We start from the raw sequence: 15,243 nt of genomic DNA, 5'->3' as shown, positions 1-15,243 counted from the left end.
TGCACACCAGACTCCTCGGGGCCACCAGATCAGTGCTCAGGCCTCCTTACCGCCTGTCTCATCAGGTCCGGAGGAGTGTTATTCTCACACTCAGAAGTGTGGAAGAGGTCTCAGTAACAGCCACTGCTGCTGTGCTCTCAGCCAGCAAAGCTCAAGTCCCCTTGAGATCAACAGAGTTCCCAGGCACGAAGAGAAATGGTTGTTCTGTGTTTTGCATCCATGTCTGTTTGCAAATCCCTTAGGTCTTGGCCTGCTCCCTTCCACCTTGCAGCCTGGTTAGGAGAGGTAGCTGGGTCTCATCAGGAGGCAGAAGTAGGTGTACAAACCCAACCTCTTACTTGAACACTCTCCCTGGAAGACTCTATCCTCCAGGCCTTAAACAGGGGATGGACTTGGAAAGGGAAGGACAATAATAGTTCTGTAAACATTTCTGGTTCTTTGACAAAAAATTCTCTCTGTCTGGTTTGCAAAACAAAGGGCTAACTTCAGTCTGACTCATGACAGTAGAGCCAAACTAGTAGGAATCTACACTGAGAAAGATACTGTTTGCAGTCTTGACCTCCTAAGCATGTTGCTAAGGAAAACCAGCGCTCGACCTACTCTCCACATTCCCAGCCTGTTAGACATTTATCAGGTATTTTATCTTCACTCAAGGTTTACTCTCTACTAACAATTCTTCTCCATCAGCAAACAAGAGTGAGTCCAGGAGACACCCAGAGGGACCCTTTTGATGAAAGGTACCTTTGAAGGAAGCCCCACTCCCAGAAGAAATGCAGCAGATATGTCCACTTAGCTCTGGCAGCAGAAATGCACTGGCCTACACCAGCCTGTATCCAGCTAGGCTCAGGGCTGGGCACAGACGACTCACAGCATGGGGGTGCTGTTCGTGCTGTGCTCCCAAGTAGGAAGTGAAATGGACTTTGTGGGCTTAAGTGAGCATATGTTCATAGGTACAGCAGCAATCGTCAGCATCAAACCCTGGTAGAGAAATACTATATATTGTTCTTCCACATGTCATGTGTGATTTTCATTTCTCACCTCTCAAACAAAGCAAAACAAAAACAAAAACAAAAACAAAAAAACAAAAAAAACACTGGTCTGAAAAAAAATCCCTTCTGTATTCCCAGTTGAATTTCTCCTATTTTATAGTAAAGAGCAAAAATCCACAGTTGTGGTTTCTAGTGGAAGAGCCAAGACAGTGGCTGTTCACTTGAACCTGTCTGGTGTGCTCCAAGCTGGTCAAGTGTGCTGGGGCTAGGGCCTGGCACCCTCGTGCTGCCCCCCCTCTCCCGCCAGGGCCACAACTGAGCAGATGTCACCAACTTTGAAAACACAACACTTGGCCTCAGGTCTGTTTCTGGGGTAACCCCATCACAGATGTGCATATGTCTAATTATGGTGAAAGGATTTTTTAAGAGTAATTTGCAGTATTCTCCAGGTTGTTTCTGTTAGTGAATTTTCCTTTGAAAAAGATGGAGCTCCCAGCCCTGCTGTCCACAGAGACCATAGCACCTACATGTTTTCACAGTGCTGAGTTGTTCTGGAATTCGATCCAGGCCCTTCCAAGCATGTGCACAAGAGAGAACACCATGGCTTATGGGGCTCCTGGTACCTGAGATAGGGGCAGGGTGATTCTCTCCTAGGAACATGGGAGATTTATTCCCAGGTGTCCCCACATGTAGGGTACAAAGAGGCCCCGAACCTGGCTCGTGTGTGCTGACTGCTGTGCAGAGATCCCTGGGCAGCTGGCCCTTTGCTAGTTCTACCCTCTGGGATTGGGCTTCTCAGCCCTGCTGCAGGCAGGCCTTGCACATCAGCCCTGCTTGGCCTACTGTTGAGTTGAGGCCTCCAGAGAGACTCAAGTGCTGCCAGGGTGGGGACTCTTTCTATAGACTGGATCCTGAGCCAGAGTTCCTCTCTGGGCCCAGGGCTTTTGTCACAGTGTGCATCCTCCAGCCTCTCTCTCAGAGCCTCTTCCTGACCATCTTCCTGGTATTATGGCTTCCTACAGGGGCTGTCCTGTGGCTGGGCTGCCAGATAACAGCAGCTCCATCCTCCTGGAGAGCTTCCCACTTCCTCCAGTGGTGCCCAGTCCAGCAGTGTGCCCTTATGCCACAGCCCTGGAGCCCACAGTGCTAAAGACTGGAGTGCTCCCTGACACTTGCGTCAAACGGTAGACAGAGGACAGGCCTGAGATGAGGGAATTCTGATCTAAGGATTCATTCAGAGCTCTGGACAGCACTAGGAACTCTTCCAAGCACCTTGGGCCATTTGGGCTGACCAGGGATCTGTTCTGCCATGGGACAGATCTACCAGGGATGGCCCTGCATGAAGAGTGTCCCCCCTCCAAGAAGACCTGAGAAGGATATATACTGTGAAATCACAGGGTACCCCAAGATGGATGGATTCCTTCCTAGTCTCCCAGGTTGGAAACAGTAGAGGCAGCCAGGCCATGGGGGAAACCTTAGGACACAGAGAAGACCCCAAGACATGAGAAAGACCCTAGCATATGGAAGTCATAAAGGTTACGATCATCTGGGGAGTGTCATTGGAGGTCTTCCCCATCCAAAGACCTGGGTCTAGTATTTCTGAAGAAGGGACTGGATACAACTTGAAGAGTCATCTTTTGGTGCCCACAGATCACAGAGTGGAAAGAAAATCTTGGGAGAATTTTAAGAATGATGTATAATATTTCAGTTAACCCCTTTTCATTTAAAAAAAATCCCTTTTTGTGGTTGAAACAACCATCAAATATCACCTATCATGTCCATCCATGACTGTTTTCTATTTCTGAGGCCTCATGAACACTTGGCACCAGATGATATGGATCAGTTATCCCTACGGGTTGACTCCGAGGAAAAGTCATCTATCTGGAGGCATAGAGGCACAGTCAGTGACTAGCAGCAATGATGTGTTGAGGAAGGAAGTGGAAGATTTTGGCCCTCCTGAAGCCATGAAGCTTTCCCTGGCCACCTGGCTAGAAGTCACTCACTCACCCCTCTCTCTTCGGTGTATTCACCCCTCTCTCTTCGGTGTATTACAAGGAAGATTTGTGTGGCCCAGCCAGAGTGCTGGGTCCTGAGGGTCTATAGCAAAGGAAGATTCCACCCCAGCCTGAAGGAACACCGAGTCTAGTACCAAGATGCAGACTGGGAAACAGACAACTGCAATAGAGTATGATAGGTCTGGGGACAGGGAAGCTTCCTGGAGGAGTTCTGCCTGACAGGTAGAAGGACCTTCTAATCTGAGGGATGTGGTCCAACGGTGAGGAGCCCAGGAGCAGGTGGGAGATAGCAAGACAGCTCTGGAAGGGCCTTGAGATCAGTTAGGCACTGCTCAGCATATTGAGGAGTCTGGTATTAGGCAAGAAGATAGGGTTTAAGATTTAATCAAAGGAGGTTAGCTGTGTTCCTTCCCTTCTCTGGGTTGTGAGCCCCTCAGTCTTTTTCTTCCTACTCAGGTAACTGAATCCCACTTTGTGACAGCCCCTCTAACTGGTGCCATATGTCCATTTAATACTATCCTTGGTGTCAGCGTACCCTTGTGATCACTGGCTACAGCAGTATCTTTCAAACCACATGTTCAAAAGTGACCCACTCATGAATCACCAAACCAATTTAGTGGATTTGGATGAACATTTTTTTATATCAAATAGAATGCACAGAATGAAATAGAATAGACTAGATCAGCATGCATAGCACACGGTAGGAATCAGTATATTTGGGGGAAAATGGTGGTTGTTGTGTGCTGAGTCCTGACATTTCCAAAAAGTCTCAGAGCCCTGATCAACAGACCCTGAAGAGTACCTTCCTTCTAGAAAGCATCTGGTGATATTTGTAGACTAAAGGGATATTTGTAAACTAAAAGTAATTGGGAAAACTGTTTCCAATGAGTTTTCATTCCCATGACTATAAGAAATTCTTTACTTTATAGGTCAGAAGAAAGTTAACTTTCTGCATATGGATGAAATATCTTCAGTTCCACACAGTAATAGAATATTAGAACCAGAAAGAGACTCTGAAGATCTTTTCATTAAACTTCTCTTTTTTGATTATGCTGCTGAGGCTCAGGGATGTTGAGAGGCTCACCAGGTGTTACATGGCATCAGTAGTGCAGCCAGTCCAAGGACTCCGGTTTCCCGACCCCTGTGTCAGTTCTGCCAGGCTCTGTTGTGCTGACTTGTGGTGGTCTCTCCAGTTTCATGAGGCCGAGGCCTCGGGTGGTTTGGGCTTGTCCAGGAGTCCCACAGTGAGAGGACAGGGGTAGCTATGGGAGGAGGCTGTAGGGTCTGCCCAGGAGAGGGGAGTGTGAGGCTCTGCCTTGTTTTCCACACTGGACTCAACTGCAGCCAGAGCCCATGTGACAGTGAACCACTTGGTCAAATCCACATGGATAGCATGACCTTTCTAATTAAGGCTTTGGGGAGCTGGTCTGAAAGGAACAGCAAATCTGACAGGATGACCGATAACAGCAGCAGCTAGTCCTGGCCAGTAGCAGAGCCAGTATGGGAAGTGTGTTGCAGATGAACTTTGAACTTGTTCTTTATTATCTATATCCCACTCATTTAAAAGCATATATATATACACATATATGTATATATATGTATATATATATGTGTATATATATATGTATGTATATATGTATATATCTATATGCTGATAATAAGACATATATTACATAGGGTTACAATTATATTTTCAATGAAAACCCAGGAATATGAAATATAAAGGAAATCTTGAGGGTGAAGCTCTTTAGAACAACCAGGCAGTTTTTTCTAAATTGAAGAATCACTGGTTTATGAATCACTTTCTCTCCATTAGGCTCACTGCAGTAAGCAAGCCTTTACTTGTACTGTTTCTAAAATGCAGACTGGAAGGGGGGCTGCTGTAATCTCCATAACCAACATATCAGTTGCTGCCAGTGTGTTTTCAATTTTGAGATAGGCAGAGGCTCTCCTGCTGTCACACACTAGCTGCATGGGCCCCAGCAACCAAGCCAGTGGTGAGGAGGTGTCCTGCTGCGTCAGTTGACACTTATCAGAGGTGGGGGTGGGGGGCTGACCTCACCAGATCTGAATTGCACTGTAGGCCTGGTTCTCCCACTGATAGGGAAAGAGTAGCACCTGGCTTGCTTACAAGTCAGGCCCCAATATGCAGAGACCCTCGGAGCAGTGCTGTGTCTCAGGTGTGGCCACAGGGGAAGAGGGTGACTCATGAAGCATGGCTGGGCCCACAGACCCATGTGGCACATCATCGTGGGCTTTGGGGACCTTGGCTGCCTCAAAAATGAGTCACTGATGAGTCTGGTGGTCAGTTGTCGGCTCTGGGCTATGGAAACCCACTTCCTTCTAGGGACTCTCATGCTGGGCAGCTCTGATCACCCTTGCACTGGCATTGGCACTCTGGCTGGGCAGGGAGTCCCTTTCTGACTGCTGTGGGCAACTAGAGCCCCAACAACTTCAGACCTTCTCCTCTTTTCCCTGGGGTTTGGCTGCCTTCTGTGAGATGAGGAAAGCTGGCATGTAGCTTATGAGTAATCTTTAGGCTGAAAATGAACGCATCCTGAAAGCATGAACCCCAGCTGTCAAAACACTCTGAAGTTTTACAAGAAACTTATTTTTGGAAGAGGGCATGCTGCTAGAGTGTCACTTCCCTGATGACAAGGGCAACTTGACAAGATGACAACTTCTTCCTCATGTGCATCAGGGCACAGGCCCCCAGGTGGGACAGGACAGTGGCCTCACCCTGGTCTTGGAGAGCTCAGAGGAAGCCTGAGGCCTTCTTGGGGGTTGGCTGTCTCCCAGGAAGGCACCACAGGGCCAGGCCATTCCCCCAACTTTCCCATAGAAACCCCCAGCTTTTGTTCTGAGGTGAGACTCAATCCAGTGCACTTCCAGGTGTCTTCTTAGTGGGGCACTGGGGACCCTTGCAGGGCACAGATGTGGACATGGAAGTCCAGGTAGCCAGGTGGCCTGCACAAGGCCATGCAGCTCATCATCAGTGGGAATAAAGCCAGCCCCTTGGTGTTCAGGAGAGGGCCACTTCCTCTCCTCTGCCTCTATTGGACAGCTTCTCCTATTGGGACCCCAGGGTATGTGGGCATGAAAGAATGCACAGACTGATTAATGAGCACAGAGGGTGTGCCTGGGGCACAGCTGTCAAGTGTGACTCAGGGCCCTTCTATGTATCAATCATGTGACCTTGAGCAAGTTCCCTCACCTTTCTGTGCCTCCATTTCCTCATCTGTAAAATGAGGATGATACCTCATTTTACCACCCTGACTTTTGGGGAGGAGTAAATTAGTTAATTTCACAAATGCTCAGCCTAGTATTTGGAATAAAAATATTGGAAATGATTAGTAAGAATTTGGTATAATTGAAGGTCAGATTCCGTAAGAATTATGAGATAGATATAGATGTAAAACTTGTATCCCTGACGCTTCTGATAAAAGATGAAAAGGGCATTTGATTTTGCAGTTTTAGAAAAAAAGACACTTAACATTGCCAAATGGAGAGATGTAGGCTGCTCCAAAATGAACCTCAATTGATTGGTGTAATCTATTAGTAAAATGGTAATTATTCATCTCCTCAGCCACTGGAGGTTCCATTTTCTGGTTTATTTTTCCTGTGACCACTGAGAAACATAGATATAAAGGGTTTTCTTAGGTGTCAATTTTGTACCTGACATTTAACCTAAACAATGTCAACTGCAAAGCATGAAACCAAAATTCGTTTTTAAAATTGTAATAAACTAGCAATGGAAAAGAATTTGTGATTACCAGTAATAGCCACGGGGGTTCTGTCATTCTCCCCAGAGGGCAAAGTTCACCATAACTCATTAAGATTGTTGGGGGATTTTACACTCTAGTGGCACATGATGTAGCCCTCCCAGACACAAAGAGATGACTGTGGCAGCAAGGTCAGCGATGTAGATTGTAGGCGTGCAAGTGGCCGAGAGCCATGGAATGCACTTGATTCCCATAGCAAGTTTGTATTCTACCGTGCAAAATTCTACCATTATTATCGCCTCCCTTTTCATGACATATCTTCATATTGCTCATAAAGACAAGGTGTTTTTTTCATAGTCTTCCCTGCCTAGGGAAAAACTCAGCTGATGGAATCAGTTAAAAAGTAAAACATATACACATACTCCATAAACCACACCAGAAGGTAGTGCTTGCAGAGTAGATGCAATAGGATGCCCTTCCCAGAAGGCAGACAGTGTCAGCTTGATGGGGCATCTCTAATATTCTAGAGAACTTGTGAGTGCTTTTCCATCTTGTCACATAACTGAGAGCAATGATGAGAAAGAACAGAGTGTTGGTGTCACCATTTTGTTTGCTGTGATTTTATTTTGTTTTGTTGGTGCTCCCACACAGGCAGTGGTGGTAGAGGCAAGGGAATTGTGCCATCACTTCCAGATAAGACAACTTTATACCATTTTTTCCCTCTGGGGTAAAGTGACTCTTGGGGCAGACTTGATTTTTGTTTACCTGGTGTTTTTTGTGCTTATTTCCAGGCCATATCTTAATAAATTACAAGACACATCTGCATATAGCATGAGAATGAAGTTCATTAATCTTTTTAGAAGATTCACAGTCTTTCTGTCCATCTCAAGCAGACCTAATGGGTCAACTTAATGAAAACGTTACTGCTTTCTGATCTCTTTGTAATACCAGCAGTAATGGCTAGATTACTGGCTTGCATCAACTGCCTTCAGACTCTTAGTTCTCTCCTTCACTTTGTATCACCCTAGACAAATCCCTTAGACTTCAGTTTGCTTAATATTAAGATGTGAATAATATCTTCTGCTATTAAAATATTAATTATTGGTTTGTATCAGTCAGAATTCCCTAGAGGAATAGAACCAATATGAAATATAGCTATAAATATTTGTTTTAGTAATTGGCTCACATGTTGAATGTGGAGGCTGGCAAGCCCACCTGTGGGGAATGCCACAGGCTGAAAACTCAGGCAAGAGTTGATGCTGTAGTCTTGAGGCATAAATTTTTCTTCCCTAGGAAGCCTCAGACTACTCTTAAGGCCTTCAGTGGATTACAAGAGGCCCACCCATATATCCAGGCACATAGTCTAATTAATTTCTTTTACTTAAAGTCAACTGGTGGTCACATCTACAACATATTTTCACAGCAACATATGGACTAGTGCTTGACTAAACCACTGGGCAATGTAGCCAACCAAGTTGACACTTAGAACTAACCGTTACAATTCACCCTCCCTCAACTTGGCACTTGTAGCCATCTCTGTAAACCATACTTAGTATCCAAATAAATACAACAGTGAAGTTATGCTTCTGCCTAATATGATACATCTATCCTGTATACAACTGAAAATGCACTAGCCCTTACCCCAGAGGAGGATGTAAAGTCCTTAGGCAATGTTCACTTTTCTCCTTGATATCCTGTAACTTAAATACTGTGATATAAAGTTAAAAATATTTGAATACTATAATATGAAGTCAGTACAACTTATATGATACGGGTATAAGAGAGGGAAGAAAAAGATTATACACACACACACACACACACACAAACATATTCAAAACAAAACAGAGAAAATGCTCATGACTATTACAGTCATTGTTTCTGTAACTGGTCATATCTGGTATTTATAACTACCTTCTTCCATGATGCACCCCATATTCCCTTTGTCTTCAGCAAGCACCTCAGAAAGTTGTCATTCCTTATCTGTAGGGTGACCCAGATATTCATTCCTGAAGGGTCTGGGCCCTTAGCAGTACTGACTGAACTGGGTTGTTGTAGCTTTCCATTGACCATAGTCACAGGACATTGTAATACTAAGAGACACACCTCTATTGTGCAGTACAGCCCAGTTTTCCCTAAACTAAACCCTACATCTGACTGAAATAGTTACAGTAAGGACCAGTCACTGAAGCCAGTAAAATAACTACTTTCTTTGCCTGTTTATTCAGTCATGAGGAGTCCAAAATGGTCAAATGGGAGTCTTAACTTCCAGTTCAATAGGATTGTTGTTGTGCCTCGTGATGGAAGCACTCCTACCTTAGAATCTAAGACCTCTAGGCCCACACAGCATAGAGGGGGGACAAAAATAGAAACTTTTGCTAGTGGGCCTCCAGGTGTAACAGCGTATGGTGCCATTCCTATTTCCACCCTCCTGATTCCCGGCTATAGGAGAAACAGCACCATCAATTGGGTGCTGACTTGGAGCACATACAGCCTCCTGGAGAACCTTGCCCCCAAACCTGCAAGGTATTGCCACTCGCTGGTATTGTAACTGGATCTTCAGAAGGCCATTCTGTCAAGCCAACTTCTTTAAGATAGGAACAAAGTGAGACCAGTGAATTCCATGAGTCTGGACCTGTTGCCACACTTCCTTTGTTGTGAAGTGAGTTCCTTGATCAGAAGCAATTGCTGTGTGGAATATGACAATGACGGATAAGCCATTCTGAAATCCACAGATAGTAGTTTGGGCAGAATTGCATGCAGGGAAGGCAAGTCCATATTCAGAATAAGTGTTTCAGTAGGAACAAAATGCTGCCCATCTCATGATGGAAGGAGACCAGTATCGTAACCCTGTAACCAGTATCGTAACCAGGTAGCTGGTTGTTCACTCCAGAGAATGGTTCCATATCAGGAGCTCAGTGCTGATCTCTACTGCTGGCAGAATGGGCATTTGCAGTGCCTATAACCAAGTTGTCCCTGATGAGTGGAAGTCCACAATACTGGACCCATACATGACCTCCACCCTATAACAATAGTCACTTGACAGGGCTGGCTAGGGAAAGAGGATGACTGGTATCCAGAGAATGGGTCATTAAAATCCTCCTCTGCTGAGGTCAGCCTTTGGTGAACATTCACACAGGACACACATTCTTTTCACATTTTTGCCCATTCATAGAGCTCTATCCATTTACCACTTTCCCAGATCCCCTTGTCACCAATTTTCTAATCATGTTTCTTCTAAGTCATCACCATCCAGCCAAACCATTAACTATAGCCTATGAATCACTACACAGTAACACCTCTAGCTATCTCTCCTTCCAAGCAAAATGAGCAATTGGATGCACTGCTCAAAATTCTGCCCACTGGAAGGATTTCTCTTCACCACTGTCCTTCAAGGATGCCCCATAAAGGGGCTACAGCACACAACTGTCCACACTTACATGGAGCCTGCATATCTTACAGAACTGAGTCTTCTCTTCCTCTGTCGACTGATCATAGGAACTCCCTGTGAGGCCACAGGTGCAGGCTGGGAGAGAGAAGACCATGTAGCAGGAGCCGGACCATGGGTATTGGAGCCACTTCATGTAACTTACTCGTGCCTAAGGGCCTGCTTGGGCTTGTTCATGTATATACCACCTCCATCTGATGATGGAGTGCTGCTGTGCACACCCAGCTTTATAATTTGGTGAGTCAGGTAACACCCAATTCCTGATGGGCAGCTCAGGCCACGCGATAACTTGGCGGCTCAGGGTTAAGTGTTCAGTCTCTACTAAGACACAATAACAGGCCAAGAGTTGTTTCTCAAGATGAGTAGTTATTTGAAGAGCTTGGCAAGGCTTCACTCCAAAATCCTAAGGGCTGTATTTCACCTGTAGGAGCCCATCAGATGCTCTGCACAGCATCCCTCTCTGCCACTGCCACTCCAAGCACCATTGGATCTGCTGGATCACATGGCCCAAGTGGCAGAGCAGCTTGCACAGTAGTCTGGACCTGCTGTAGAGCCTTCTCTTGTTCTGGACCCCACTCAAAAATAGCAGCTTTGTCAGATCACACAGTAAATGGGCTGGAGTAGCACACCTAAGTGGGGAATATGCTGCCAACAAATCCAAAGAGGCATCCTAAGCACTGAGACTCTTGGTTGTGGGAAGGGCTAGGTGCAACAACTTATCCTTTACCTTAGAAGGGTTTCTCAACATGCCCTGCACTATTGGGCCCCTAGTAGTTTCACTGAAGTAGAAGGCCACTGAATTTTTGTTGGATTTATTTCACACCATGTGACATGCAAACATCTTGCCAATATGTCTAATATCCAATAAGCCTAGTGCTCAATAGTTCCAATCAGCATAATATCACCAATGTAATTGATCCATTTGATATCTTGTGAAACAGAAAGGTGATTAATTATGACATAGAGTTGGAGAGCTGATGTACCCCAGAGGTAGGACAGTGAAGGTGTATTGCCAGCCTTGCCCACTGAAAGCAAAAGTGCTGGTGGTCTCTATGAACAGATATGGAGGAAAAAGCATTGGCATGGTCAATAGCTGCATACCAGGTACCAGCAATGCATTAATATGCTCAGGCAAGGAGACCACATCTGGTACAGCAGCTGCAATTAGAGTTAATACCTGATTGAACTTAACAAAAATCCATGTCATTCTCCAAGCTCCATCTGTCTTCAGCACAGGCCAAATAGGAGAGTTGAATGGGGATGTAGTGGGACTGCATCCCTCCGGTCCTTGATGGTGACATTAATCTCTGCAGTGTCTCCAGGAATGTGGTATTGCTCCAGGTTTACTCTTTTCCTGGGTGGAGGCAGTTCTAGGGGCTTCCACTTGGCCTTTCCCACCATAATAGCCCTCACTCTACAGGTCAGGAACAAACATGTGGATGTATTCTGCCAGCCGCTGAGTATGTGTATTTCTATTATGCACTCCAGAACTGGGGAAATAACCACAGGACAGGTTTGAGGACCCACTGGACTCATTATAAGACAGACTTGAGCTAAAACTCCATCGATCACCAGACCTCCATAAGCCCCTACTCTGACTGGGGGACCACAGTGATACTTGGGGTCTCCTGGAGCCAATGTCTGTTCAGAGCCAGTGTCTAATAGTCCCTAACAGGTCTGATTGTCTCCTTTTCCCCAGTGCATGATTATCCTGGTGAAAAGGTCCTTTCGGGGAGATCTGGGAGAAAGAGTCACAGCATAGTGGGGTTCTTCCTCAAGAAGACCCAACTTGCCCTTCATTGAAGGAGTTCTGGGTCTCCAAACCCTCAGTCTGGGAATTGATAGAGAAGTCATGACTCTAGTTAAACTTCAGAACACTTCTGTTTATACAGCTCAAGTCAGGATTTAGTAGATTTTCCTGCTCCTCCTCTGCTGGGGCTACTGCCATCCATGATCTTGCCACAGGTCTGTGCAAGTCAGACTATTCTGACTGATGATTGGACTCCACCATCCATCATGGCAACAATGGCCATCTTGTTTTTGTCAGTTAAGTGCTGCCACATGGCTTCTGCCCACTCAGGATCCATGTCATCCCATTGATCAGGCTTCCTAATTCTGTGCCATACTTCTCACTGTAAGGTTTGGTCAATGTGGAAGAGTGGCCAGAGTTCTTCGAGGATCCTGAAGCTTTTATCACAAATATGTTCCTCACAGTGGGTGTGGAAGGTGTGTCATCCTGGGATGGGTGAGCAGGTCTTACATGACAAATCCACTCAACACTCCAGTCTCCTTAAACTTTTAGGTACCTTTCTCTACATTATATTAAGGCAGGAGGCATTTCAACCTAATTTACTGTTTGCCATCTTTTGGCCCATGTTTCAGCCAGCCAACCAAACTGTTAGAGCCCTTTCTAATGCCATGGGCTACAATATTAAGTCCAGAACTTCTGTTCAGTTGTCCCACATGAATAAATTCAGCATTAATTTTATGTTTCTTTCACCATTATCCTACACCCTTAATATGAATCCCCACACATATTCCTCAGATTTATTTCTGGATAAATTGTAAAAGTCATGCAGTTCTGTCAGAGTGTAGCATACTTCCTCATTGATCAAACTTAGCACCTCACTCTTTGGGGCCTTCTCAGACTTGAGTGTCGTTATAAGTCTAGAAGTAAAGAGAGGTGGTAGAGGTGGGTTCTGAGGATCAGCAGTGTCTTCTTGCAAGGCAACTGCCTCAGGGGAAGCTGTAATGGGCTCCTCAGTGAAAGGAAGGTTAACCTCCTCAGGACTAGAAGGGCTCTTCTACTGGCAGAGAAGACTTGGAAGAATTTAGGGGTTCAGTGTCCCAAGCTTTATCAGAATCTAACCATGTGTTCCTGTTCCAATTTTCAGGATCCCATTCCTTTCCATTCAATGTCCTCACTTTAACAATGGACATACTGTAAAGTTGGGCATTCAATCTGCACAGTAATTCAGTCACTCACAGGATGAAACTCTGGGGCTACAGAAATCTCAGCTCTGGGGCTACAGGGGATCAGGGTTCCTTTCAGGGCAGACATAGAAACTGTCAGGTTATCTATGTGTCGCTTGACCTAGGAATTTGAAATCCTAGACTCATTTGTCCAGCCAGTTAAGAGCAGTTAAGAGCAAGGCCAGTTAAGAGTAATTGGCCAATCGTATTAAACTCATGAGTTTGACAACAATTTTCTAAGGTATCATATACATTATCACCCAGAACCTTGCCTTTTAAAAGTATTTGTTAGGAGTGTCCAATGGTGATATTTTGTGTATCTCTGTTGGCACATCATACCATGGATGGTCGGTCACTATCCTCTTTACCGCTGAAATAGAGTCATAGGGCTTTGAATATGTCAGCTTAAAGAACCAATTCTAGAAAACACAGAACTAACTCAGAAAAGTCATATTTAAGATTCTATTCCTCTAACACCACTCTCGGTACCAAAATCTCTGTCATTCAGGGTTCTCCAGAGAATTAGAACCAAAGGAGTTGGCTCGTGATTGTGGGAACTGGCATGTCTGCAATCTTTTGAACAGGCCAACAGACTGTAAGTTTGGGAAGAGCTTCAGCCTTGAGGCAGAATTTCTTCCTCCCCAGAAAACCTCAGTTTTTTCTCTTAAAAGCCCTCAGCTGAATGGATGAGGCCCATCTACATTATGGAGAGTAACCTCCTTCATTTAGAGTCAAATGATTGTAAATGTTAACCCCATTCACAAATACTTTCATGGCTACATTGTGTTAGCATTTTACCTAACAGCTATTTACACTAGAGTCTAGCCAAGTTGACACCCGAAGTATCCATAACTGTTAATATCAGTGGAAAACTATTAACTGATTAGGTGAACCATTACTAAAAATGTCCAAGGATAGTATTATTTAAATAAAAGTATGAAAGATGTTGCCAAGGCTGGTGCTTTATTTTCCAAGATTTCACAATGAATATGTTGATAACAGCTATTTCTTATTTATAGCTCTACACAGAGTCATCACTGAGTGATTTGGGAACTAGGGCTTAAACTTATTATGTGAAGCTACAAGTAAAGTAAAATGCATCCTGTGGGGGCAGGGAGATATAAATCACTTCAGATTTCTGATTATTGTGTAACTTGGTAACAAATCTATACTTAGGAAGCAATGGGGAGGAAGCCATAAATTTCCCAGGGCTTACAGAAAAGGATGGTGTCACTATTGGTTTCCACGGCAATCAAGCTGTTTAAACCACTCAGTACCTTAGAGAGACACTGCTTCAAATATTTATATTAGGAAAATACAAAGATCATTAACAAGGATGCCCAAAGGGTTACTTGAGAGATGCAAGAAAATTGTCCATTTCTCAGCCTAGACAGCTTCTTGTTCCCAGATTGGGGCCCCTGGGCTCCCTCAGCACTCTCTGATTCCCTGAGCTGGGCTTTCAGGATTCTCAGAGCTGGAGGTGAACATAGATAAGGCAGGAAGTGAACATTCACAGTCTTCTCTCAGGAAAAGAAACCTGTATAAAGTGCTCCTGGAAAGAGGTCACTAAGAGCAGATACAGACAGCCTTGTGTAGAAGTGCCCCAGGTTCACAGACTTAGCACTAGAAGGGAGCTTATGTGTCATCTGAGTTAAAAGGACCCACCAGCCCTAACTAACCCAGCAATCCTATCTGCAAATTACTTAAGAGGGATCACTCGGGTTCTGCTAAAACACCTCTAGGAACAGGGTACTTACTGTTGAAGGAAGAAACCTGTTCTATGACTGAACTGACCTGTTGCTAAAAACCCCATCTTCTTGTTGAGTCACAATCTACAGAGTCCAAACACTTTGCAGATATAAATACACAATATATGCACATGCATACACACATTCACATGCATGTAAATATACACACATATATGGACACCTACATGCACACAGATATGTACACATGCACACACACAAACACACTAACACACATGCACACACAGTTACACATGTGCACATGTGTGCACATGCACACACTTGTACATGCAGTAACATAAACATACATACATATATATGCACTCACATACATAAATACACATCTTGTGGAGC

At 44.8% G+C, this 15,243-nt stretch overlaps 1 protein-coding gene across 3 annotated transcripts in view; it reads left to right on the top strand.

Annotated features, from left to right (window-relative positions):
* The window catches only part of SH3RF3 (SH3 domain containing ring finger 3), a 366,639-nt gene that overhangs the window by 312,556 nt on the left and 38,840 nt on the right, over window positions 1-15,243 (top strand). The window contains exon 9 of one of the 3 annotated variants that reach the window (XM_053200338.1): window positions 688-15,243. This exon is cut by the window's right edge and continues 28,747 nt beyond it. The exons of the other annotated variants lie outside the window; for them this stretch is intronic. Coding sequence (XP_053056313.1) covers window positions 688-747 — 60 coding nt within the window. The 3' untranslated portion in view covers window positions 748-15,243. The remainder of the gene's footprint in view (window positions 1-687) is intronic. 3 annotated transcript variants of the gene reach the window in all.

The sequence above is a fragment of the Acinonyx jubatus genome, chromosome A3 (assembly GCF_027475565.1).
Source record: "Acinonyx jubatus isolate Ajub_Pintada_27869175 chromosome A3, VMU_Ajub_asm_v1.0, whole genome shotgun sequence".
NCBI lineage: Eukaryota > Metazoa > Chordata > Mammalia > Carnivora > Felidae > Acinonyx > Acinonyx jubatus.
The sequence above is the reverse complement of the archived record's forward strand: the minus strand, read 5'-3'. Positions and strand labels throughout refer to the sequence as shown.